The sequence below is a fragment of the Tyto alba genome, unplaced genomic scaffold, assembly GCF_018691265.1.
Source record: "Tyto alba isolate M040663 unplaced genomic scaffold, T.alba_DEE_v4.0 Super-Scaffold_12, whole genome shotgun sequence".
NCBI classification, from domain to species: domain Eukaryota; kingdom Metazoa; phylum Chordata; class Aves; order Strigiformes; family Tytonidae; genus Tyto; species Tyto alba.
Window position 1 is genome coordinate 745,608 of NW_024881274.1, and position 26,787 is coordinate 772,394.

The 26,787-nt window shown below is 54.9% G+C and overlaps 1 protein-coding gene, 1 pseudogene and 1 gene segment (V, D, J or C); 2 read left to right on the plus strand and 1 right to left on the minus strand.

The window, feature by feature from the left end:
- Nucleotides 1–3,140: 3,140 nt before the first annotated feature.
- LOC122152788 lies at nt 3,141–5,473 on the minus strand. The segment is given in 3 exon segments: nt 3,141–3,183; nt 4,282–4,612; nt 5,422–5,473. Coding segments are annotated over 3 exon segments (426 nt in total).
- Nucleotides 5,474–8,122: 2,649 nt separating this feature from the next.
- On the plus strand, nt 8,123–8,950 carry LOC122152846 (feather keratin Cos1-2-like). The gene is made up of 2 exons (XM_042787356.1): nt 8,123–8,287; nt 8,535–8,950. The coding sequence occupies exons 1-2, from the start codon at nt 8,138–8,140 to the stop codon at nt 8,859–8,861; spliced, it is 477 nt and encodes a 158-aa protein (XP_042643290.1). The 5' UTR covers nt 8,123–8,137; the 3' UTR covers nt 8,862–8,950.
- Nucleotides 8,951–23,805: 14,855 nt separating this feature from the next.
- On the plus strand, nt 23,806–24,494 carry LOC122152859 (annotated as a pseudogene).
- The last annotated feature ends 2,293 nt before the right edge of the window (nt 24,495–26,787 follow it).

Genomic DNA, 26,787 nt, shown 5'->3' on the forward strand with positions numbered 1-26,787 from the left:
TTGACATGAAGGTGGAGAAGCCCTGGAGCAGCAGCGCTAGGGATGGGCTCTAGCTTTGACTTTGTCTCTCAAGAACAGACTGAATTTCCAAAAAAGACCATGCAGCTTGGCCCCGGCACACCTTCTCACTCTCCTGTCATCAGAACACAAACCGTTGAACTACTTCTGCCCAAGCCACAAAGGCCCGAAAGCCCTCTGCTGCCGTCCAGTCTAACAGGGATGGCCGGCGCCTCATTTCCCTTCTCAGCACCGGGCTGCCAAGGGCTTGCCTGAAGCTGTCGGGGGCACCGAGGCAGAGAGCTGGCTGCTGGAGTCCTGGTTCTCAGAGCGTGGGGAGAGGCTCTGCTTCCTCCTGTGCATCTGCCTCTGTCTGCGCCCGTGGGAGGATTTGTTTCCAGGGAGTTTGCATTTGTGTGTGCTTTTGCAAACGCACTTGTGAGCGTCAGTGTCTGCTGGTGTGTGTGTGAGCAAGTACATTTCTGTGTGTCCCACAGAACTTCAGAACCTGCCTCAAACATCCCAAATCCTCCTCTCACACTTGTCATATCTTTTCCTTTCTAAAACTCCGGCTGACCCGCTTCAAAGCTTCACCTGCAGTTCCCTGATGGCCCATCGAGCAGAGGCTGAAGAGCTCTGCCCTCCCTCCTCCTCTCCCTCATCACTTACGCAGAGACTGGGCTCACCGGGTGCCTCCTTTATCACTTTCCCTTTTGCCCGTCCTCCCCTGTGCAAGCAGAGGGCACTTGGTCAGACAGCCTCAGTGAACCATCCGCTCTGACCTTCCACCCGCCCTGACAGTGACCTCTGGTGAAGTTCCTCAGGTGAGCCAGTTCCTCACCATGCTGAAAGGCTCCTGTCCCCAGAGAACACTGGGTCCCTGGAGTCCAGGCTCTGGGGGGAAACCCCATGGTGAGCTCAGTCTTTGAAGTGTCTCCCTGCGACACCTGCAGCAACACTAAGCCATGGCTTTCACTTTCCAGGACGCCTGAGAAGTTACAAAATGAAGGAAACGGGAAAGACAGGTTGAATGCGTGCTCAGTTTCCGATGGAAGGTGAGTGTAAAAATACACTCAGGTCACTTGAAATGTCATTCTGGAAGGAGCTCGTCCACGCTCCCTATTCCAACATATTTATTCTTTGCTCTCCCTGATGTCCTGCATTTCCTACCAGGTCCTGCATACACCCTCACAGGCCTTTGTGTACAGCTGAGAATGAGGACACACCTGAAGGCCACCTCCAGGTGGGATCCAAATCTTATCATTCTTTCCCCATCCAGCACGAAATGGAATTCTCATCCACCTTTCAGTACCTCGCAGAGGTATTTTTCCCCAGGGCCAGAGGCTGAGCTTTCTTTCTCACCTCAGAAGACCTCACTGCCAACAGCCACTGTCACGGCTTACTGAGCTGACACCACTCCAGGAATTGGAACATGTTGGCCTGCCACCATGGCTGCTCTTGTCAGCCTCCCCCACAGCTTCCCCACTCCAGGGACAGCTCTTTGCTTTCCAAGACAGACCGAGCATAGCAAGAGACGTGTGCACAGAGGGACAAACTAGATCCCAGAAATGCCCAGCCCAGAACTGCAGCCACTAGCAGGTTTCTGTTGGGCACAGAACCCCCAGGGACTCAGGGACACAGGGGCACCCCCACGGCCAAGCACTGGTGAGTGCCCAGAGCTGGAGGAGAGACCTGAGAAGCAGAGGGACAGCTCGAGAGATTCAACAGGGAATCTGGTCCGGGGTCTGGTTGATGGGTCCCGCTCACAAGTTGAGGCTGTCACTGATCCCCAGAGGCAGGGCTAGGAGGACATTTGCCCCCCTTGGGTGTCTCTTGGCCAGCAGGGAAAGCCACGGGAACAGCCATGTCTCCTGCCAAGAGCCCCCTCCTCCAACAGGGATTGTTGGTGGCCACCGAGGGAAGAGGAAGAGCACGACAAGCACCTGGGATCCTTCTCCTGAACACTCCTGGCTGGGTCCCGCTCAGTTGCAGCAGCTCAGGATTGTTCCCGAGTCGGCTGTGGCAATGAAGCCTCGTGGCAAGGAAGGCCAACAGCATCCTGGGCCGCAGCAGGAGGAACATCACCGGCACGACAAGGGACCTGACTCTTCCTCTCTACTCAGCGCTGCTGAGGCCACCTCTGGAGTGCTGGCTCCAGTTCTGGGCTCCTCAGTCCAAGAAAGAGATCTGAATGAGCCCAGCAAAATGCTGCAGGGACCGCAGCATCGTTCCTATGAGGACAGGCTGAGAGGGCTGGCAGTGGTCAGCCTGGGGAAGAGAAGGCTCGAGGGGGAACTTGCCAGCGTGTGTAAATACCTGACAGTACGGAATGAAGAAGAGACTCTGCTCAGTCAGGCACCCTTGGGACTGCACCCCTCTGCCATGAGGAGGCTCTGGAGGAAGAGAAGTTGAGGTTGTTGAAATGCCCAGCCCAAGGAAAGACCTAAAATTCTGACACGTACTGTGTTCCAGACTTCCAAGTACCACAGGAAGGTTTTTTAGAATTGGGATTTTCATCTTTGGGTGGCCAGGCCACAGCTGGGTTTCTGACAGCCCTCCAAGTCAGAAGGTGCTGGAGCACCCCCTCAGACACACATATCCTGGTGTAGAAGTGCTGCCCCTCAGCTCCAGGTCTGATTGCCAAAGGGGCCATGGGGAACCTGAAAGTTCAGGCAGGAGCCTGAAGGAGGAGATCAAAGGGACTCTGGTCAGGGAATAGGAGGCTGCAGGCTGTTTTCCTGATTTTTCTTCCTCCTGGGGATCACAACCAGCCCAAGCAGCAAGGCAGGAGTGTCCATGGTGAACTTCTGCCATCCAGTGCCCAGCCAGAGACAGGGACCTGCACCCACCTCTCTCAGGTTTGGAGACAGACCCTCTGCAGCCCCCAATGTACTCCTTGTTCCCTGGTAGAGTCTGAAGGGATGCAGAACCAGGAACATGCAAAGGCACCAGGAAGCAGGAGTCTGACTCCCTATCCCCAGAGGCATTTCTCTCTCCCTTCTCTGGGGCCATGGCTGATGCTCTTCAAGGGAACCAGCAGTGGGAAGAGCTCCTGCAGTGAACATCCACCCAGAGTCACCCCTCTTGGGCAGGAAGACATCCAGCACAACCCTCTGCTTCACAGACATCTCCTCCCCATCCCTTCAGGCATCACAGTCATCCTCTTTGTGTAGCAATGACTGAACCCTGTAGGGTGAGAGCAGAATATCACATTATGAACTTGTTTCTGCCTGCATGAGGTTTAGACTTCTTACATGCTCCACTGGAAAAGTATCTGGGGGTTGTGCAAGACATGGGATGCTGAGGGGAAGGAGCACAGACAAGCAGAGGGAAGGATCAAGGCAGCTTGTTTGGGAGCGAGTATGGGAAGACAGATGGAGGCAGGGATGAGAGCAGCTGATTGCGTGTGAACACGTGTCTGATCCGTGTGCTGGCCTGGCCACGCCTGTGGCTCTGCCTTGTTTGTCCACCTGCCAGCAGTTCCCTGCAAACCCAGTGATGAAGTCCAGCTGGGGCAGGGAGTGCGGCTGAGCCTTCCCTCTGTGCCTCGGAAGCCCCTGACCATGGGCTTGGAACTGCTCTGGCAGCTCCTCGAGCCACACAGGGCTCCATGGGGAGCGGCCGGAGCCCACAGACCCTTCCCAGAGGCCTCCTTCCAGCTCCTTGGGCAACGCAGCAAATCTGTTGCCGACTCACTAATGAGGGAGGAACCTGGCATCCCTTGAGGCTGTGGTCAGGGTGCTCTATCGGGCTTATAGGGAAAGGTTTTGGTAGAAGAGGGGCTGCAGGTGTGGCTGCTGTGAGAAAATGCCAGAAGCTGTGCCAATGTCGGGTAGAGGTGGGACCTGCCGGCTCCCAAATGTTCCACGAGGACTGTCTCCCATGGGAGGGACACCAGGGCGCAGCAGGGGAAGGGCGTGAGGAGGAAGGAGCCGCAGAGACAACGGGGGAGGAACGGGAGCCAACCCCGCTTTGCCATCCCCCTGGGCCACTCGTTGGGAGGAGGCAGAGAATTGGGGAGCGGAGCTGGGCCTGAGAAGAAGGGCAGGGCGGGGGGAAGGGCTCGCAAGGTTTGGGGTTCAGCTCCCCTTCTCCCGCTCGGATTTGATGGGCCCGAAATTGCCGGGGCCCGGGGCCGGGCGGGGCCGGGCGGGGCCGGGCGGGGCCGGGCGGGGCGAGGCGGCCCCGGCGGGTGGAGCGGCAGCGCCCCCTGGCGGCCCCGCCCGGGGCTGTCCCCGCCCCCGGCCCCGCCCCCGCCCCCCCCCGCCCGGCCCCGCCCGCGGCGGTTCGTGCCCGGCCGCAGCCCCGGCTCCTCTCCCCGTGTCTCCTCGGGCGCAGTAATACACCGCCGCGTCCCTGCGCCGGGGCCGGGCGAGCCACAGGGCGCTGGACCGGCGGTCTGCCGCCACCGACAGCCGCCCCGGCGGCTCCCGCACATCCTTGCTGCCTGTAATGCCGAACACGAGGAGTGCTGGGCCCCGGCCCGGGAGCTGACGGTACCAGTAAATCCACTCGGCAGTCTGCATGTTGGGGTGCGAGCAGTTGATGCTGATGCCGGTGCCCTCGGTGGTCTCTGCCGACGGCTCCTGCTGCACCTGGGCTCTGCCCACAGCCACTGCCGAGAAAACAGAAGGAAAGTGTAAAGGTCTCCAAAGATCACCCAGCTCTGATGGCTCCTTCACCCTCTCCTTAGAGGGAGAACTCGTTGGTAAGAGTGTCTGTGAGACAGAGCTGGACCAGAACATACGGGGACAATGTGCTCATCGGCAGGGATGGAGGGCAACCCCGGTATGGGCGTGTGGAGGGTGGGCAGGGAAACTGAGGCAGATGCATGGAGAGATGGAATGAAGGCAAGGTGCATGGATGGATGGATGGTGAGAGGCAGAGGAGACAAGAAAGTTCAGTGTGTTACAGTGAAAGGTGAAGGGTTGAATTCAGAAGAATGAATGCTGAAGAGCAGGGTGATGAGCCCATGTATACTCTGATGCAGGAAAGGAAACTTGTGCCTACAGCAATGAAGGAAGCAGAGGGAGAGATGAGAGAGGGAGTCTTGGAGTAGAGGAAGGGGTGAGGGATGCTAGAGGCACGGAGAGATGCGTCCAAAAACGAGTGTGTAGATGGCTGAAGATGACCCAGGGGGAGAGAGAGGCTAATACAGCGAAGGAGAATCGGTTGTATTCAGGAGACGAATGCAGAATGCACGAGAGAAGGAGCGGGTGCAAGGAAAAGCGTGCTTGTAACAGCAGAGATGGTGGTAAAAGAGGGAGGCTGAGAAGAGGGGATTGGGGGGGTTGGAGAGGGGGCCGAGGGATGGCGGAGGGGGAAATAGGCGATGAATAAGGAGAGGGAAGAGTTACCGCTGGGCTCTCTGGGAGCAGCCCGGCCCCAGCCCCAGCCCCCCCGGCGCCCCCCATCCCCGCGCACCCAGGAGCACCGCGGCCAGCCCCGCCAGCCCTGCGCCCCGGCCCCGCCGCATCCCGCCGCTCCGCCGCCCGCGCCTCGCTGCCCCCCGCCAGCCCCGGCTCTCTGCTCCGCCCGCCGCGCCTCCTCTCCGCCGCCTCCGCTCCTCTCCGCCGCCGCCAGCTCCGCCCCGGGGCTGAGCCCTGCGCCGGCGCCGCTCGGGGGCTCGCCCGGGCTCCGAGTGCTCAGCGGCTCTGCACGGCCACCACTTGGTCTCCTGGCAATGCCACTCTCTCCCTCCTCCAGCAAGGGCTCCCCAGCAAGAACCAGCCTGCACAGCGCCAGCTGCAGCCTGGGCCAGCAGCAGGGCCTGGGCCCAGGAGATGGAGCAGCTTCCCAGAGCTCTCCCCGAGCTCAGGGGCTGCAAAGAGCAGCCACTGCTTTCCTGCCGCTGGCAGGGAGGAGGCGGAGAGCCTCCCTTCAGCTGCCTCTCTGCACTCCCAGCACAATGCCTACGAGGGCTCTGCAGGCAAAGCGGGGCTCCGGACAAGTGTGCCCGTGGGCGTGCGCGGGGGGCAGGGGCCCAAGAGGAACGGCAGCGTCCCAGTGTCGGCGAGAAGGGACCTCCAGAGCTCCTCGACAGCAGCCCCCGCTCTCAGCAGTTCCCACTCCATCGGGCCGCTCCCGGGGGGCGATTGCCGAAACTCCCACGGAAATCCATCCCAGGGTCTGCTGGCTGGGCTTTGCCCCACCCCTCACAACTCCTGGAGCCCGGTAGCCCAGCCCCTTTTCCACCCACCTTATCCTCCTCTTTCTGAAGCCCTTCGCCTCCAGTTCGGTCACCAAGGCAGTACAAGAGAGGCTGGAAAGATCTGGCTAAACTCCAGCTACGCGCCTGCCCTGCCCTTTCTTTGGCCGCTGTGCCCGCTCCCTCCTGAGAAATCAGCAAGGTTTCCCTCGGAGACACCTCCGAGAGCGTCATCTGAGAAGCAGCTCCACGGAGAGGGGAGTCAGCCCTGGCTGAGCTCTCCCAGCAGAGCTCCCTGGCACTGAGCTCCCCAAAGGTCGCTCAAGCGAAGGAGGGAAGCCTTGGCTGCCCTGTGTCCAAGTGGGACCTGAGCCCAGGCGGAGAAGCGGTCAGGAGGGGAGATGGGCTCAGGAGCTTTACACACCCTGGACAGCCCCGGGTGGAGGCAGAGTCTCTTCTGGACACCCCTGTGGGACAGCAGCAGGCTTTGGGGGATGCGGGCTTGAACGCAGCATCCCTTCCCTCCCGGGGCCAGCTGCTGGGCACTCAGACTGACATTCCCGGCTGGGGCATGAAGGGCCTCGTGCGCTGAAGCCCAAGGCAGTCATCAGCTCTTTGGCTTTCCTTGTGAAAGCCCCAGGGTCTGTCATGCTACTCAAAGCAAAGCAGTCTCAAGCTTCACGTTCCTGCCATTCAGTCCCAGCTTAACCCGAGGTCTCAGCCCCTGCCTCACACGGCACCAGGCCAATGATCTGCAGAAATACATCTGGCGTAGGACTGGAGACGAGAGGGGGCTTTGTCCCAGCCCAGACACAACTGACAGAAGAGTGGAAGCAGAACCCCTCAGGGATGGCCAGCACATGCTCAGCAGGATTCCTCAGCCCTTCTCCTTGCCCATAAAGCAATCCCCATCCTTCTGAAATCTCTCGAGCTGGGCAGAGCAGCCGAGTCCTGGCCTGGAGAGGCAGGGAGGGGGCACTGCCAGCCATGCTGAGGCACTCCCAGCATTGTGACACTGACTTAAATACGGTTCCAAATTGGTGTGAATGCATCCTTGTTGTGGCCTGAAGCTGGCAGCAGCAGAGCGTGAGCTTTGGAGGGGCAGGAAAACGAGGGCTGAGGAGACAGGGGCTGCGTGTCAGTGCCTCTTCCCTGGACACATCTCTAGCAGGCTGGTGCCATCACCGTTGAGCTGCACTCAGGCTCCTTCTGAGCCTGGGAACCTGCTGCTCTGCAATGCTCGTGGGCAGAGCAGAGGAGAGTGGCCCTGCCACGAGCAGCACATTCCCTCATGATGAAGGACACACAGGGAAACATAGACAGTTCCATTCACACTGGCATTGAACCATGTACACATTTGTGCTCCCCTGTGCAACCACACACACCCAGCTGCTCACCAAAGCACACACGACCAACCCTGGTCTCTGCTGAGGACCCCTGGAGATAAAGGTAGCAGGGCTCGAGCACTCCGGGGAAGGAGAAGGCCCCAGGCACGCCCATGCCATTGTTTGTGTGCTCAGATGCTGCACAGAGAGGGGACAAATCAAAACAGGGCAGAATTCTTATCTAGGAACAGTGTTAGGCAGGCTGGGGCCAAAACCCTGCAGCACCACACAGACACCTGTGAGGCAACAACAAGTGACCGTTGGGGTGAGCTGAGGAAGGACTCTGGGACAGACCAGGACGTGGCACGACCTCATGCACGGGAGCCCACGGCATCCAGCCGAGGGTGGCTGGGCCTTCTTCCGAAGAGCAGCACTTCAAACAGACCCGCTGGAGTCATCGCGACTGACATCTCCTGCCTGCTCTGGAAATAGCCAGCACTTGAGCTGAGTGTTCACCCGCACTGCTGCATTCCTACCCAGGAAATCCTGGGGCCTTTCATCCCAGTGCTCAGAACAAGCCTTCGCTGGGAAATGGGCTTGGCACAAACCTGGAAATGAAAAGGCAGCAGTGCAGGAAATGAAAGCACAGCCCATATTATTAGCTGTGATGGTTTGCATTCAAGACGAGCTTGTCAGAAAATTGTTCCCTCTGCAAAGGGTGCCTCTGGGCCTGCGGCAAGGAAGGGCAGGTATAAAAGGCAGCCCCAGTCCCTGCTCTCTCATCCACTTCTCTTGCCTCCTTCTCCTTTGCAACCAGGTGAGTTCCTTCTCCTCCTCTTCCAAAGCAAGACCTCCGCTTGATAGTCACCCCAGCTGATATTGCTCTGTGCTTTCGTGGGGTTTGGATCTTCTTGTTGTGACAGAGGCAAGTGGGGAGACAGTGTGCTTAGAGAGTGGGCTGAGGGGTCTCTTGGTTTACGAGTGAGGAGAGAGCGTCCCTGTGCCAGGCTGCTCTTCATAGAGCGATAAAGACGCCCTGTGCTTCCTTCCTGCTTCTCCCCCAGGTGCACCTCCACCCTCGAGACATGTCCTGCTCCGACCAGTGCCTGCCATGCCGGCCCTGCGGCCCGACCCCGCTGGCCAACAGCTGCAATGAGCCCTGTGTCAGGCAGTGCCAGAGCTCCACCGTCGCCATCCAGCCCTCCCCCGTGGTGGTGACCCTGCCCGGCCCCATCCTCAGCTCCTTCCCACAGAACACCGTTGTGGGCTCCTCCACCTCCGCCGCCGTTGGCAGCATCCTCAGCTGTGACGGAGTCCCCATCAACTCGGGGGGCTTTGACCTCTCCTGCATCACCAGCCGCTACTGCAGCAGAAGGTGCCCCCCCTGCTAAAGCTGCTGGCAGTGACCCACGGAGACACCTCGTGGAACTGAGAACATGCTGCTGGGCACAGGATCACGAATTTGGATGTTGTTTTCAGGATAGCTGAATGGCTTTGCCTTTCTTTCCATTTCTCTTTTTGCTGCCTGTCCCCTTGCCTACAGAGTGTCCCCAGTGCCAGCCTGGTGGGGACCATCTGTCTCCTCTCCGGCCTCTGTGGCGCAGGCAGACAGACAGACATCAGGCAGGAACTTCTCTGTGGGCAAGCACTGAAGACCCTCAGCTGCCCCCACGGCTCCCTGCACTGCTGTGCTCCACTTGGAGTGACTTTGTTTCCCTCTTTTGACTCATTAAAGTTCTGCTGCATCCAAGCCTGGCCTCCATGTGGTCCTTCCCTCCGTGGACACTGCCCCGGCTGCCAGAGGGGAAGGCTGTTGCTCTGGGGTGGAAGGGGGAGAGGACACTGGGAGCCCTTGCCTTGTTGTGCCATTGTTCACAAATGCCCAGGAAGGCCGGAGGCCCTGAGGGGTCAGCAGCCCCATGAGCTCCTGAGGAAGGGCGTTCCTCTTGCGGTGGTTGGAGGTGCACTGGCTTGGCAGGGGTTGGACTTTGGCTCCAAAAATTCTGTGGTTTGCAGAACGGCAAGGATGGTAAAGAAGGGAACAGCCCTTGGGATGGCCCATAGCTGATTCTCCACCTTCCTCTCCCCTCCACCAGCCAATGTAGGGGCTGTGGCCTGTGTGCATGGACGGGGCTGTCAGGGACAAGTCACCCATGCTGCTGAATGCATAGGGACTGGAAATTGGAGCTACGCCTGTGGGAGCTGAGGGCAGTCAGCACAGGAATGGGAGGAAAGGCCTGCATCCCGGGGAAGGGACTGCATGTGGAAAAAGTTGATGTCCTATGCCGGAGCAGCTAGGGAAACACTCTGGCGTATAGGAGGGACTCAGGTACCGAGGAAACCTATGGACGACTGTCCGCTGTGAGAGGGTGATCACACTGGAACAGAGGAAAGAAGTTCTAGAAGTTCTCCTCACTTCTATAAGTTTGAAGATGTAACAGCGCTGACTGCACCCCCCATTCCCTGCCCTGCTTGGGGGAGGAGGTAGGGATACTGTGAGCCAAACTGAGCCCGGGAAGAAGGGACGGACAGAGAGAAGGTGTTTTCAAGATGTGACAATGCTTCTCACTGTCCTACTCTGTCTGTTATGTGTTGCTGTTGTAAGTGTCTGTAAAAAATATTTGTTCTTTTTTTCTTCCCTGACGGAGTGTGTCTTTTGGCCGTGACTGTAATGGGTGATTTGCCCCTCCCTGTCCTATCTCAGATCCCCAATGAGGCTTATTTTCTCCTTCTCAGCGCTGAGGGGAAAGGGGGAAGTTAGCTGCTGCATGGTGCTCACTTGCCCTTTGAGCTCCAAGCACGACAGTCCCTTGGCAGCCACTACAGTCTCAGATACTTTTTCCTATACGGAAATCCAAATGTCTTGACGAAAGTGTACAGGTGGAGGAACGGAAATCCCCACACCCATGTCCTTCATCAAGATGGAATTATGGCTCATGAAACATATCGCAAAAGAACTGAACACCAATATTTTTGTAAGTGAGTTCCATTTGCATGTCTGAAATCTTTTTTCCCTAGTCATGCTGCTGATGACCAGCATCATCATCATCATCCCATGTAGAATTCCTCTGCTTCCAAAGTAAACCTTGTAAGAAGCAGAAGGTACCAATGATGATACCATCTGCAACTGTCCTTGTAGAAGAAGAAGGGATAGCATTTTTTCTGAAGGATGAGTAAGTCCTTTGACCAAAGTACTGCCAAAATTGCTGCTACTGACTCTGGGCATGACCCCTCGTTGGCCTGCCCAAGTAAAGAGCTCTAGGAAGAGTTTGAAAAGGGCACAGCATCCATGCAGGTCTTATGCTTCAAAGCAGGGGAATTGTTGCCAGAGGTTGATGGGTTTTAGTGGTGATTTCAATCATGCTGTGGCTCTGCTGTGCGGAAGGCAGGCACTGAGCTGTCTCAGCCTGTGCTTCTCCTTTCCCTGCTGTTGGCTGTTTCTATGGCCCACGTGCCTTCACCTCCACAGGAGCCCCCTCAGAAGGGTCAGTGGCTGTTCTTTCATCGTTCTTTTGCCCCTGCTCAACCCCTTGATTTACACTGTAAGAAACAAGGAGGCAAAAGCTGCTCTGAGCAGGTTCGGGAGCTGGGATTTGTTCCCATGAAGGAAACAACGGACAGGGTGCCGTGACCCTCACCTAAAGACCACTGTTCACTGGGGAGTTGGGGATCCATGTAAGAGATAAGCTGAGGAGGCCCTGGGCTCTGCCGTGCTGTGCTCCATGCAGAGCTTGGCCTTCAGGCCGGTGTTGTGCTGCACAGCCCCCTTGGCCACAGGACAAGCTCGGGAAGATGAAGAACTCCTGTAACCGAGGAGCCTGTCGGCAGCTCCTGCTCAGTGCCACTGACTCCACTGCCTGTTCCGTCCGTAGCTGCCCGGCTGTTGCAAAAGGTTCATCCTGCTTCCCCATCCCTGTCAGCTCTGAGCGCTCCTTGCTCCCTGAGTACATGCAGCGCTGAGCTTGGAATGAGGAGCCCTGGCTGTGTTGCCAACCAGGAGAAAGCTGGAGGCCGTGGCAGGTATGTGCCAGTGGGGAGATAGAATGGGACACCCTCTTAATGTCAGTGGGATGAGAGCTCTAGAGGCCCAGGGGCAGCTGAGAGAAAATCTGCCACTTTGCATTGGAATGGGAGGAATGTGGGATTGCAGAGCCAGCTGAGAGCTCCTGTGGTGCCAGCAGGTGGCTCAGGAGAGGCAGGGAGAGATGGAGTAAAGGGGAGAGAAAATCAGGAGAAGGGCTCTGAGGTATCTCTCCTCTCTCCTTTCCAAGGGTAAGATCATCTTGAGAGGACAGGTGGAAAACCACAAACATGAGCTGACATTTCCCAATGTCTTCCTGTTAATCAAGAGGAGTTCTCTGAATGATCCTGATGAGCCTGGCAAGTGTTGCCTTCTCAGAAAAATAACTATGCGCTTATAGATAGCCAGTACTTACCCAGCAGGATGTCACAGAGGACAGGGCTGAAGTGGAATTGGAAGGGATGGCGAAAAGGGCCAGTTCCTAGATAGAGATGAATGTGCTATTTGAAAGGAATGAGGACACTGGAAATGGGAATGCTCCAGAAGGGAAAGAGCTGGTGGGACTAGCCCTGAATATGCCATGAGGGATGAGGCATGAAGAGGACCGGGGGACTCATCCCCAGCTGAACCCCTTGTTACACTGGCTCTGCGGAATGAGCATGTGGATTTTCTGGTAGACACTGGAGCTGAATATTCTCTCTTAAATACTTGCAAAGGAGCCTTTGGCCAAGACACTGTAAATGCAGTTGGTGCCACAGGAAAAGGGGAAAATAGACCATTCTTTCAACCTGTGCAATTTAAGATAGGTAAACCTGGTTGACACATCAATTTCTGTTTGTGCCAGAATGTCCGATGTCTTTGCTAGGCAGGGACATATTAAGTAAATCGAATGCTCAAATAACTTTTGATAACGGTCAAATATAGGTACATATTGCAGCACGTAAAGACCTGGAAGCCCAAATTGTTACGATATGGCTGCCTAAAGTGGAGGAAGAAATTCCAGAGGAGGGGAAAAATGCTGTCACGCTGTTAGTCTGGCCTTCTGATATTCCAGGGAGATCAAGAGCAGCAGAACCAGCAAGAATACATGTGAGACCTAACACTGGACTGGTAAGGCAGAAGCAATATCCTTTAAAATTAGAAGTAAGGAGGGGATTAGAAAAATTGATTAACAATCTGTGCAGTATAAATTGCCAGTAGAATGTCAACCAGTTTCAACAGTCCCATTTTGCCAGGAGAGAAACCCCATTTGGAGGAGTACAGATTAGTACAGGATCTTAGAGCTATTAATCAAATAGTGCAGGACATACCCTCAGGAGTAGCGAACACCCTATTCACCACGATTAAAGACAGTGGTAAATGGTTTACAGTATTGGACTTAAAGGATGCTTTCATCTGCCTACCTCTGGAGCTGGGCAGTCAGGCACTTTTTGCCTTTGAATGGGAAAGTCTGAGTACAGGAGGAAAGAAACAACTCACTTGGACTGTGTTGCCACAGGGGTTCAAAAATTGTCCCACCTTATTCGGAAGCCAACTGGCAAAGAAACTGGAACTCTGGAAAAGGGACAATGAGAATATAACTCTCCTTCAATATGTGGATGACATTCTCGTAGATGCTGCCTCCCAGAATGAGTGTATTCAGATAACTCTTAGCCTATTAAATTTTCTAGGAAAAGCCAGCTACAGAGTATCCAAGAAAAGGGCAGAGATAGAAAAGACCCGGGTCCTATATTTGGGGTTCACCATTTCCCAGGGAGAGCAGGGCCTGGCAACAGAGTGGAAGGAGGCGATTTGCCAAACACCAGAGCCGCGATCGGTGCGGGAGCTACCTGCCTTTTGGGGAATGTCCGGGTGGTGCCGACTGTGAATTCCTAATTATGAACTAATTGTGAAACCATTGACCTGCTTTCAGTTTAAAGCCATTGCCCGTTTGTCACTGCAGGCCCTGGTAAAGCATCTCTCTCCCTTTCTCCTAAGCCCCCTTTAGGTATTGAAAGGCTGCAAGAAGGTGTCCCCACGGCCTTCTCCTCTCCAGGCTGAACACCCCCACCTCTCTCAGCCATTCCTCATCCGAGAGCTGTCTTTTCTCTGCTCATTTTTGTGGCATCCTCTGGACCCGCTCCAACAGACTCTGCAGTCTCTTCCCACGGTCAGTGAAGAGACATCAGCTCACCCACGGGACTTATCCCATCCCAAAGCAGACGTGCACGGCAGGTGGAACGAATCCTCTTTCTGGAGCCACTGATCTTGCTGATGAGCCATGGTGGCCTCTGACCTCCCCGGCCAGCATAAGCTCCCAGCAGGGCCTGCCTGTGCGTGGCTTGCTTCATCAGGTCATCAGGAGTGAACCCACAGGCTGTCCTACCAGCACCTCCAAGCACCGCCGTCCCATTCCTGAGGCCCGTATCCATGTCCACAGTACCTAGGGACATGGAGAGAACGGGGAAAGGGCTTTTGTGGGGGTGAATGGCTCAAGCGGCATCTCCCGCTCTCGCTAAGCACAGATGAGTCTCCCTTCAGCCATACTGCACCCTTAGAAACAGGGCTTGCAAAGATGACTCTGTCAATCCAACACGTGTGCGGTGGCCCTGGACAGTACAGACAGCCTCTCTTTGGGTTTCTCAAGTCTTCGCAATTAACTCGAGATACCTAGAGGTCTGGATTTGTGTCTCTGTGTGTGTCTGTGTTTGTGTGCCTGTGTGTGTTGCCTAAGCCAGCTGTCTAGTCAATCTGGAATGACGCTTACGGGATTCTTCCAGCACGTGAGACGAGTCCTCTGTCCACACGGATGTGTTTTGATCTGGAAGATTTTAAACCTGTCACGGAAATGATGTCTTCCCTGGTGAAAGTGTGTGGCATGAAGCAGGAAATTAAAAGGCTGCGATTCAGGAAGCCAGAAGGTGAGGAAGACATCCCTAGTTACTCCACAGCCAGTGCCCATCAGTCCTTGCCTTGCTGCATCTCTGCTGAGAAACACCCCCTTGGCCCTGGAGCACATCATGTGAACAGGGACCCCGACAAGTGCTGTCCTCACCAGAGGAACTGTGGGCATGTGGGAGGCCCCGAGGAGGACCTCAGTCCCACAGTCCCTTGGGGAAGAGTGCTCCTCTTGCTCTGGCTGGGGCTGTGCTGGGCAAGGAGGCTGAGAAGAAAATGCTGCCAAGGGATGGCAGGAAATGGGAACGGCTAAAAAGCCTTGGGAATGGCCCCCAGTCCCCACTCCAGCCGCCCCTGCCCTCCCCCACCTGATCGAGGGACCATGGCCAGCACGCCTGGGCAAGGGCATGAGGGGCAGCTTCCCCATGCAGGCCTCTCACCCCCCAGCACAGCTTCTGGCACGGCCACCCATTGCCAACACACGTAGGGCTGAGGTGTTCACCAGCTGGCACTGGTATCAGCTACAGCAGCCCACGCACCGGAGTGCCCTGGCGCTGGGAACCCAACAGCCCCTTGGGTGAAGGCAGCCCCAGGACTCTGCCTGGTGCCCGACCGCGACACACTGCTCTGGGCTGCCTTGTCTTCCTTGAGCAAGGAGCAGCTTTCCCGAGGCCCAGGAACTCTACAGCCTCCCAAGTGCCACAACCCAGATCTGGTCTGGAAGGGCGCTGTGTGAGAGGAGATACTCCCAGCTCCGCAGAGACGTGGCAGTGACGGTGGGACCTGCTTCTGCCCCCAGCAGGATCCGCCAGCTGTCCCTGAATGGCACAGGGCACGCACCAGCCCACCCGCAGGGCACACATTGGGCTGCCTTCCCTCAGGCACCAAGCTCCTCCAGCATTCCCAGAGCCCTGGGGCTGAAACGGCCCTCGTGCTCCGCTGCTCCCCACACTCAGGCCAGGGCCTTCCCACAGCTGCAGAGCCAGGGAGCCGGTGGTGTGGGGCTTTGCCCTCGCACAGACCCCCCCCAGCACCAGCACCACAGGACCAGGGCGCGGGCTGGGGCCATCCCTCTGGGCTGGGTAAGGATGAGGGGCACCTCTCCCCGGCCCAGGCTCCATGGGAGACTCAGCGGGGTCAGGCGTTAACGCAGGGGCGACGAGCATCAGGATCAAGCCCCCCTAGACACAGTGCGACCGTGGGTACAGCTCTGGCTCGGCCCCTGGCCCAGGGTCTCTGTTTAGGAAGGCTCAGGTTTCCACAGAGCTATCGGAGCCAGGGTGGTGGAGGTGAACCCTTGGGACCCCACAAGGGACTGGAAAAAGAAGTATAGGGGTGTGTTCAGAGTGAAAGAATCTGCGCCTCTGCTCAGAAGGGGAGATAACATCAGGGTGTTTACAACAAATGAGAGAACTGAGAAAGATTAGGAAAGATGTTCTCTGAGGAAATTGTCACAGTGGCTGAAATGGTGACAGTGTGACAGCCATCTCTGTCCCGCTGAATAGACCGCGATCATCAAGTACTTGAGGTGAGTCGGAGACCTGTGGTGCCCCTACGATGGGGCAGGGAAGGGGCCTGGGATGCGGGCAGGCGTGCCGGGTGGGCAGAGCAGCAGTGCCAGCGCTGGGTGGATGTGCAGAAGTGTTGTGCTTGTGAATCCAGAGAGTGGTGTGCGTGTGCCTTCACTAGTAAGCTCCTGTCTCTGCCAGCCCCAGAGGAGGAGGGGACGTGGCTGGCTGTGCTTGTGTTTTATGTGGCCCTGAACGGGGGTGCTGCTGACAGCAGTGCCTTGCTGTGGCAGTCTGGGTGACCGTCTCTTTCAGTGTGTGTGCCCCTGTGTGTGTGGGGGGGGCTCTGGGGTGGGTGCTCCGTTTCGTTACAGGTTGAACCCGCAGACGTGGAAAGTGGCGGCTGTGCCCCTCAGCCTGGGCAGAGACCCCGGGTCCCCAGGACACCGCGTTGGGCTCCAGCAGCCACGCAGGAGGATCCTGGGCCAGAGCAGCTGGAGGAGGTGACCGCGTTCCCTGCGTCACTTTGCAAATGCCAGCAAGGGCAGGCTCTGCCCACAAAACACAGGCTGAGCCTCTCCTTGCACTTTCCTACACTGGAGTTAGGGCAATCCCCAACATCAGGATAGCCCGGGGGATGAATGGACTGAGAGCAGCCCTGCGGAGGTGGATGTGGGGATACTGCCGGATGAAAAATTGGACGCGAGCCCACAACGTGTGTTTACAACCTAGAAAGTGAAACTTATCCTGAGTTGCATACAAAGAACCGTGGCCAGTAGGTTGAGGGAGGTGATTCTGTACCTCCACTCCACTCCTGTGGGACCCCACCTGGAGTACTGCATCCAGCCCTGAGTCCTCAGCACAAGAAAGACATGGACCTCTTAGAGTGGGCCCTCCGGGGCAGGAGCAGTCAAATGACTGCGGGGCCGGAGCACCTCTCCTATGAGGAAAGCCTGAGAGAGTTGGGGTTGTTCAACCTGGAGAACAGAAGGCTCCAGGGAACCCTTACAGCAGCCTTTCAATACTTAAAGGGTGCTTATAAGAAAGGTGGAAGGAGACGGTTACCAGGGCCTGTAGTGGCAGGACAAGGGGCAACAGTTTTAAGCAGAAAAAGGGTACATTTCTATTGGATTTACAGAAGAAATATTTTACAATGAACCTGGTTAGACATTGGAACAGGCTATCCAGAAAAGTTGAGGAAGCCCCATTTTTGCAAGTGTTCAAGATCAGGTTGGATGGGGCTTTGAGCCACCTGATGTAGTGAGATATATCCCTGCCCATAGCAGGGGAGTTTGGACTGGGTGATCTTTCAAGGTCCCTCTAAGTCAAACCATTCCATCATTCTATGATTCCATAATTTCTGCACACCTGGTGGGGACCCTGGAATGGCTTCCACAAAGACACCAGCTTTGAAATTGCACTGCAGGGGAAGTCATGGCAGTAGGCCTTGCAGAAAGGCTATTATCCGTGTTGATGGAACCTATGAACCATCTTATTAACCCTCACAATAAAGCTTCAGCTGTGGACTCTTCAGCAGTGGGCCTGGTCTATGTCCCTGTCTGAAGGAAAACGAAGCTAAAAATGAGTGAAAAGCCTTGCCCTTCTGTGCAACTGGAAATCTGATACATATTTTGGGGGCTTCTCAAGGTGTTGCTGCAAAGAAATTTCCCTTTGTGGCAGACATCACCAGGCTTGCCTCACTCTCCCTCTATGCCGCCATTGTAGAGCACCAGATGTCAGGGACTTTGTGGTTCCTTTATTTCAGTGTGTCCTGACTGGCCGCAATAACAAGATCGTGCCAGGGACATCTGATAAACCGCACTAGGTGCTGGTAAACCACCAGCACATCAACAAAATAAGCAGCGATAAAGACTGATCAGAACAAGCCCGTCTCACTTTGGTTTTGGAAGGATATAGCGAAGCTGCATTTTTGGCGCCAGAAGTATCTGGTATTTGAAGAAACCACAATAGAAAGGAAAAGGTAAAAAATTCCGGGGACCTGTCCTTGTACATGAATTAGTTGCTGGGGCCTTGACTGACACTCTTAATATAATCCTATCTAGTGCATCTGACAACATGATAGCAATTGGTGTGACCCATGCGCTTCGACTACAAGTGAGGATGTACAACAAACAGTTCCCTTGCTTCTTTCCCGTGGAGTCCTATGCCAGGGAAACATTTCTCAGCATTTACTTGAGAGACTGGCTCCCAGGGGCCCTGATTCGCCAAGACCAGTGAGCATGGTGATGAACATGCATCCCCATAACCTGCCTGGACAGCACTGGCTAACAATTTTCTAGGCAGAAAGAACCACGCAGGTTTTTGGCTCATGTGCTTACCTTCCAAACAGGGCTCTCTTTCCTGATAGCATCATGGCCTGTTTAAAACACAATGCTATGGACACTGCTTTCCAGAGGAAGCAACGGCAGCATCCCCCCTCCATGAACTGCACATACCACTGTGGGTTTTTCCTACATCACCGTAACAAGGGGCTACCTTTTAAACAGATATTTAAACTGTATCCTAACAACCTAGTACAAAATGATCAGGTGCTGATGCATTTTGTAAAAGACGAAGAAGATGGCGCTTTCCCCATGGCCACAGCTGCTCCAGATATCTTTCCAAAGACTCAGACCAGCATCTCCTGCAGCAATTTTCATAAATGTATTCTGTAAATAAAGCTTATTACTGAACCAGAAGGGTGAGTGTGTGCTCTTTAAGCTCAGCCCACCCCACCCCAACACGTTTCTTCCCAGAGAACCTCGTTATTGGATGACCCATGACAGAAGGCAGGATGTTCATCACGGCCGTGGATTTTGCAAAAACATTCCAGACTCTAGGTCTTCTCAGGTGGGCCACAGGTCTGAAGGGCATATTGGAGTAAGTTGAGCAAGCTGGATCTCTTAATGGCATCCCCTTTGTATACAAAGCTTCCCTGCTTTTCCCAAGAAGAAACGTGCTTGTTCTGCCCTAGTTTACCCAGGAGCACTCGTGCATTCTCCCAACACCGTGGACACAGATGATCAGGCACTTCCTGAATAACAGTGCTGGAGTTCTCAGGAGTGTCCAGCAGCTCTCTCATCTCTGTCTTGTTGGCAAGTGTCATTTTCCCCCATTCCTGATTGCTCTGCTCCTTGTGGGACAAGTACTTCTGAAGAGCAGCTGTATATACCTTAGCTTTCTCATAGGCCATAAAAACCTGGTTTCTGCAGAATGTCCTGCATTTCAGCATCCAAAGAGTGGACTGTATCATCCCTCGTGTCTTCCCTGGGTAATGGCAGCACCCACAGCTGCTCCACCTGAAATACAGGCACCAGATACATTTTTTCCTGCATAGTCCATCACTGCTTCACCAGAACCCCCATGATTAGTAGAGGAGCAAAATTTAAGTCCTCCACAAACTTGATAGAAGGATGTTTCCAGAGCCTGTCCTGATACAGCAGTTGCCAGCAAGTGTAACACCACAGCATATTCGCCGGCATAACAGACAGCAAGCGGTCAGCACTGGTCAGTTGGCAAGCAGTGGCAAGTGAGCCGGCTGTGCAGCAGCAGAGAAGGTCAAAGGGAGAGAGACAGGATTTTCCCTGAGGCGCAGCAGCTTGCAGAGCCCCAGACCCCACGTGTGGTGCAGGAGCAGGCAGCACCTCCCCCTAGGATTGAGGTCAGTGCAAGCTCTGGAGAAATTGAAGGGTGGGAGCTGGTGACTTCTGGCACCAAGCGAAGGATCCTGTGCCATCCAAGGGCTTACGACCACAAAATATGTTCACGGCCCTCGAAGGTAAGGATGAGCCAGATGTGTCTGGAAACAAAGGATCGGCTCCACTGGGCCCTAAGCCATGCAAGACCACCAGCAAGAAGTGGTGAGTGACAGTTATGGGTGACTCCGTGCTGGGGGGGACAGAGGCACCAACCTTCCAACCTGGCCTGTCACCTAGAGAGGTTAACTACCTGCCAGGAGTGCAGATCTGGGATGTTGGGGAGGGACAGCCAAAGCTCGCTCAGCTCAGTGACTACTACCCCCTGCTGTTATTCCTTGTGGGCACCAATGATACTGCTAGGGGACACCTGGACGATATCAGAAGTGATTACAGAGCTCCACAGGATGTAGTCAAGGGCATGAGGGCCCAGGTGGTGATGTCCTCAATCCTGCTGGTTGGGGCAAGGATGTGAGGAAGAGGGCACTGATAAAACAGGTGAATAATTGGCTGTGGAATAGGAGATGGTGACTGTTTTGGGTCCTGCAACTATGGGACCCTGTTTGCTGAGCAACATCTGCTCAGGAGAGGTGGGATCCACCTCACCAAGCGGGGCAAAGTTACCTCTGCCATTAGGATGGCTGAGCTGGTAAGCAGGGCTTGAAAGTAGGAATGATGGGGGAGGGAGAGAGTAACCAACAGCCCTGTGAGGGAGTGATGGACACAGTCAATCAGCAAAGGGCCTGGGGTGATGTGCCAGGAAGGGATCACAAGATTGAGAAAACAGGGCTTAAGCGGGTTCACCTCTAGCATCTGCATGTAAGCAAGGAAGTGCCTACAAGGCATCGTGGTGGAGAAATGCCCAAAACGCTTTCTAGAAAGTCAACGTGCTGAGCTGCCTGTGTCGGGTGCCCGTACACTAATGCATGCAGTGTGGGGAGTAAACACGAGGAGTTGGAGACCTGTATGCAGTGGCAGGGCTATGATCTTCTCGGGATTACGGAGACAGAGTGGGAGGGCTCCTACAGCTGGCATGTTGCAATGGAGGGAGAGAGGCCCTTTCAGAAGGACAGGCTGGGAGGATGACGAGTGGGAGTTGCCCTTTCTGTGACAGAGCATTTGGATTGCATGGAGCTCTGCCTAGGGATGGATGAAGAGCCAGGTGAGATCTTATGCGCGAGGGTTAAAGAGAACAAAGGAAAGGGTGACATTGGAGTGGGTGTCTGCTAAAGGCCTCCTGACCTCGAAGAACCAGCATATGAGGCCATCTACAGATAGATAGGAGCAGCCACACATCCACAGACCCTGGTCCTCATGGGGAAATTCAACCACTGCAATATCTGCTGGAGGGACAACAGAGCAGGACATAAGGAGGCCAGGAGTTTTCTAGAGTGCATGGATGACAACTTCATCACCCAAGTCATAGAGGATCCAAGGGGGAGAGGTACTCTGCTGGACCTCATACGCATCAAGAAAAAAGGGCTTGTTGGAGATGTGAAGATCAAGGGCAGCCTGGACTGAGATGACAGTGAGATGGTGGAGTTCAGGATCCTGAGGGGAGGGAGGAGAGTTAAAAGCCAACTCTCAACCCAGGCCTTCAGGAGAGCAAACTTTGGTTTCTTTAAAGAGCTGCTCGGACAGGTCCCCTAATATAAGGCCCTGGAGGCCCGAGGCACCCAAGAAAGCTGGCTAACAGTCAAGGATCACCTCCTCCAAGCTCAAGAGCAGGTCACCCCAATGAGCAGAAAGTCAGGAAGCATGCCAGGATGTCAGCATGGATGAACAAGAAGCTCCTGGCAAAGCAGAAATACAAGAAGGAAGCATAGAGGGGGCAGAAGCAAGGGCAGGGAGCCTGGGAGGAATTAAGGGACACTGCCTAAGTATGCAAGGATGAGGTTAGGAAAGTCAAAGCCCAGTTGGAACTGAATCTGATGAGGGATGTCAATGGCAACTAAGCTTCTGTAAGGACACAGGTGACCTGGAAAAAGCTGAGGTGCTGAATGCCTTCTTGGCCTCAGTCTTTACTAGCAAGATGAGCCTTCAGAATCATGGGTCTCTGAGACCAGGGGGAGAGTGTGGAATGAGAAAAAGATGTAGCCTCGGTGGAAGAGCATCAACAAACTGCACATATCTAAGTCCATGTGGTGCTAACTCCACAGGAAAAATGGAGTTCTGGTGATGTGTCCTGGTTTCCTGCATACTCTCCCTGTCTTAGATAATACAGTCCTGCCCTCCTCCTGGTTTTTTGTTCACAGGTGTGAAACACCGGTGCTGGTTTACAATGCAGAGCTGGTTATAGCACTTCCCGCAATTCCAGCTTTACATTCGTGCTGTTCTTCTGCCCAGGCCTTATACTTCTCACAGAAAAACATAGCCAAACAATCAGGTTCTTTTTTACCATCTGTGGCCTTGTGCCTCTGTAAGCATTATCCACACCTGCAGAGTGGCCAGCAACTGAGGCACCTTTTCCTTGTCCCCATGTTAAATGCACAGTCAGAAGGCAAGCAGAGCCGTCAACAGAATTTACAGCTATGGCCATGCTTATACAATGTGTGACAAAGCCCGCAAGAGTTTCTTACTCCAACCACCTTCCTGACATCCTTAACACCATAATACCGATGTAAAAGGAGGCAACGGGTCTTGAGATATCTGAGGTTGTCGCTCAGCTTAAAACTCCCCCAATCCTTTTTCCCCTCAGGCAGGAGGATGATGCATATACGAATGTGTCCTCAGACAAGGGGCTGTTACTCAGCATGACCTTCCTGCGCACAGGGCACCCCAGTTTGTCCTGTAGCTCTTTTGTTCTGCCTAACAGTTCTGGATCCATCAGATCCCTTGCAGCTGTAAGGGCCATGTTACTCCCAGCAAAACAGAGATCATTGTCACTGCTATTTAGGTGGATGAAACAGCACTACATTTTGTCTCGACCTTTGTAATGGGGGATAGACTGCAGCATTTGTGTAGCCCACACCCAGAGGCTTTCACAATAATGACAGCCAGGTGGGAAGTCTGATGAAGTCTGATGAAAACACAGCTCCCTCATACTTTATTGGGGACTACTGACCCAGACTAAAAATGAATAAATTTGCAGACCTTTTAAAATTAATAGCAGGATTATATGGAGTCTCAGTTTCAAGATGGAGATAGGAGGCTGTGGTAAATGGGAAGTCCCTTTCAGAGGCCATCTTCTGCCCCTGTGAAAGCTGTGCTCGCTGGCCCACCATGCTCAGGAAAACAGATGGCATGAAGGGCCCTTGTGATCCCCGTAATACCCTGCCAAGAAGAGACCAAAAGAGGTCAACACATTTGTCCAGAGGGCAAGTTTAAGAGGAAGAGAATTGAAGCCCAGCAGTGCAGCCCACCTGCCTGGGAAGCTGAGCACAGGTGAACACTGGAGAGAGTCGGGACGGAGGGAGGGAGAGAGGGAAAGAGAAAGACATGTCCTGTCCTCATGCAGGGAAAGCCTTTGGGTGAGCAGGCAAAGCTTGCAGGGCTGGGAGCAGCTGGGCCCCATCCTGCCAGTGCAGCCACAGGCAACCCCACCAGCGTGCCCCAGGCCAACATCCCTTGCCTGCACGGCACCCATCCGGCACTCGAGCTGAGGCTTCTGCAGGCACTGTCACGTTCCTGTCCCAGAAATCCCCGGGCCTCTCAGTCCCAGCACTCAGAAGAAGCTTCTCTGAGGGGATGAGTATGGCTCATGCCAGGAAATGAACAGGGAGCGCTGGGGAAAACACCCACCCAGCCCGTGTCATTAGCTGGGATGTTTTCCACCCACCATGAGCACTTCGGGGAATTGTCACTTCCGTAGAAGCTACCTCTGAGCCCGGGGCAGTCAGGGCCACCATAAAAGCCAGCCCAACTCCTTGCTGTCTCATCCATTTCTCTCATCTTCTTCTTTCTGGGAACCAGGTGAGTCTGAAGCCCTTTTTCTGTTCATGCGGGTGTGTACTTCTTCACCTGTGCACTGGGTCACGGTGCTGCTTCTCATGGGAGGGGGAATAAGGATGAAGGTCTGACTCAGAGCGTGTCTGGAATTTGGATGAGGGAGCTCTTCTTTTCCGAGAGAGAGAGAGACACCTCTTTGGGCCTGGTAACACATGGCAGTAGCATATCAGGACATGAGCAGTTTCCATCTCCTGGCTCAGCAGGTGTTTTTGAAATGCTCATGGCTGGGTGACAGACTCATGGTGGAGTATTCCTCAGATGCAGCTATGGTCTGCTACCTCCGTGTCCTTTCCCCAGGTGCACCTCCACCCTCGAGACATGTCCTGCTCCGACCAGTGCCTGCCATGCCGGCCCTGCGGCCCGACCCCGCTGGCCAACAGCTGCAATGAGCCCTGTGTCAGGCAGTGCCAGAGCTCCACCGTCGCCATCCAGCCCTCCCGGTGACCCTGCCCGGCCCCATCCTCAGCTCCTTCCCACAGAACACCGTTGTGGGCTCCTCCACCTCCGCCGCCGTTGGCAGCATCCTCAGCTGTGACGGAGTCCCCATCAACTCGGGGGGCTTTGACCTCTCCTGCATCACCAGCCGCTACTGCGGCAGAAGGTGCCCCCCCTGCTAAAGCTGATGATAAAACCCCACAGAGACACTTTGAGGGACTGAGAACATTTGCTGGGCACAGGATCAAGAATTTGGATGTTGTTTTCAGGATAGCTGAATGGCTTTGCCTTTCTTTCCATTCCTCTTTTTGCTGCCTGTCCTCTTGCCTACAGAGTGTCCCCAGTGCCAGCCTGGTGGGGACCATCTGTCTCCTCTCCGGCCTCTGTGGCGCAGGCAGACAGACAGACATCAGGCAGGAACTTCTCTGTGGGCAAGCACTGAAGACCCTCAGCTGCCCCCACGGCTCTCTGCACTGCTGTGCTCCACTTGGAGTGACTTTGTTTCCCTCTTTTGACTCATTAAAGTTCTGCTGCATCCAAGCCTGGCCTCCATGTGGTCCTTCCCTCCGTGGACACTGCCCCGGCTGCCAGAGGGGAAGGCTGTTGCTCTGGGGTGGAAGGGGGAGAGGACACTGGGAGCCCTTGCCTTGTTGTGCCATTGTTCACAAATGCCCAGGAAGGCCGGAGGCCCTGAGGGGTCAGCAGCCCCATGAGCTCCTGAGGAAGGGCGTTCCTCTTGCGGTGGTTGGAGGTGCACTGGCTTGGCAGGGGTTGGACTTTGGCTCCAAAAATTCTGTGGTTTGCAGAACGGCAAGCATGGTAAAGAAGGGAACAGCCCTTGGGATGGCCCAGAGCTGCTCCTCCACCTTCCTCTCCCCTCCACCAGCCAATGTAGGGGCTGTGGCCTGTGTGCATGGACGGGGCTGTCAGGGACAAGTCACCCATGCTGCTGAATGCATAGGGACTGGAAATTGGAGCTACGCCTGTGGGAGCTGAGGGCAGTCAGCACAGGAATGGGAGGAAAGGCCTGCATCCCGGGGAAGGGACTGCATGTGGAGAAAGTTGATGTCCTATTCCGGAGCAGCTAGGGAAACACTCTGGCCTATACGAGGGACTCAGGTACTGAGGAAACCTATGGACGACTGTCCTCTGTGAGAGGGTGATCACGCTGGAACAGAGGAAAGAAGTTCTAGAAGTTCTCCTCACTTCTATAAGTTTGAAGATGTAACAGCGCTGACTGCACCCCCCATTCCCTGCCCTGCTTGGGGGAGGAGGTAGTGATATCGTGAGCCAAACTGAGCCCGGGAAGAAGGGACGGACAGAGAGAAGGTGTTTTCAAGATGTGACAGTGCTTCTCACTGTCCTACTGTCTGTTATGTGTTGCTGTTGTAAGTGTCTGTAAAAAATATTTGTTCTTTTTTTCTTCCCTGACGGAGTCTGTCTTTTGCTCGTGACTGTAATGGGTGATTTGCCCCTCCCTGTCCTATCTCAGATCCCCAATGAGGCTTATTTTCTCCTTCTCAGCGCTGAGGGGAAAGGGGGAAGTTAGCTGCTGCATGGTGCTCACTTGCCCTTTGAGCTCCAAGCACGACAGTCCCTTGGCAGCCACTACAGTCTCAGATACTTTTTCCTATACAGAAATCCAAATGTCTTGACGAAAGTGTACAGGTGGAGGAACGGAAATCCCCACACCCATGTCCTTCATCAAGAGGGAATTATGGCTCATGAAACATATCGCAAAAGAACTGAACACCAATATTTTTGTAAGTGAGTTCCATTTGCATGTCTGAAATCTTTTTTCCCTAGTCATGCTGCTAATGACCAGCATCATCATCATCATCCCATGTAGAATTCCTGTGCTTCCAAAGTAAACCTTGTAAGAAGCAGAAGGTACCTCGCTCCTTCACAATGATGATACCATCTGCAACTGTCCTTGTAGAAGAAGAAGGGATAGCAGTTTTTCTGAAGGATGAGTAAGTCCTTTGACCAAAGTACTGCCAAAATTGCTGCTACTGACTCTGGGCATGACCCCTCGTTGGCCTGCCCAAGTAAAGAGCTCTAGGAAGAGTTTGAAAAGGGCACAGCATCCACGCAGGTCTTATGCTTCAAAGCAGGGGAATTGTTGCCAGAGGTTGATGGGTTTTAGTGGTGATTTCAATCATGCTGTGGCTGTGCTGTGCGGAAGGCAGGCACTGAGCTGTCTCAGCCTGTGCTTCTCATTTCCCTGCTGTTGGCTGTTTCTATGGCCCACGTGCCTTCACCTCCACGGGAGCCCCCTCAGAAGGCTCAGTGGCTGTTCTTTCATCGTTCTTTTGCCCCTGCTCAACCCCTTGATTTACACTGTAAGAAACAAGGAGGCAAAAGCTGCTCTGAGCAGGTTCGGGAGCTGGGATTTGTTCCCATGAAGGAAACAACGGACAGGGTGCCGTGACCCTCACCTAAAGACCGCTGTTCACTGGGGAGTTGGGGATCCATGTAAGAGATAAGCTGAGGAGGCCCTGGGCTCTGCCGTGCTGTGCTCCATGCAGAGCTTGGCCTTCAGGCCGGTGTTGTGCTGCACAGCCCCCTTGGCCACAGGACAAGCTCGGGAAGATGAAGAACTCCTGTAACCGAGGAGCCTGTCGGCAGCTCCTGCTCAGTGCCACTGACTCCACTGCCTGTTCCGTCCGTAGCTGCCCGGCTGTTGCAAAAGGTTCATCCTGCTTCCCCATCCCTGTCAGCTCTGAGCGCTCCTTGCTCCCTGAGTACATGCAGCGCTGAGCTTGGAATGAGGAGCCCTGGCTGTGTTGCCAACCAGGAGAAAGCTGGAGGCCGTGGCAGGTATGTGCCAGTG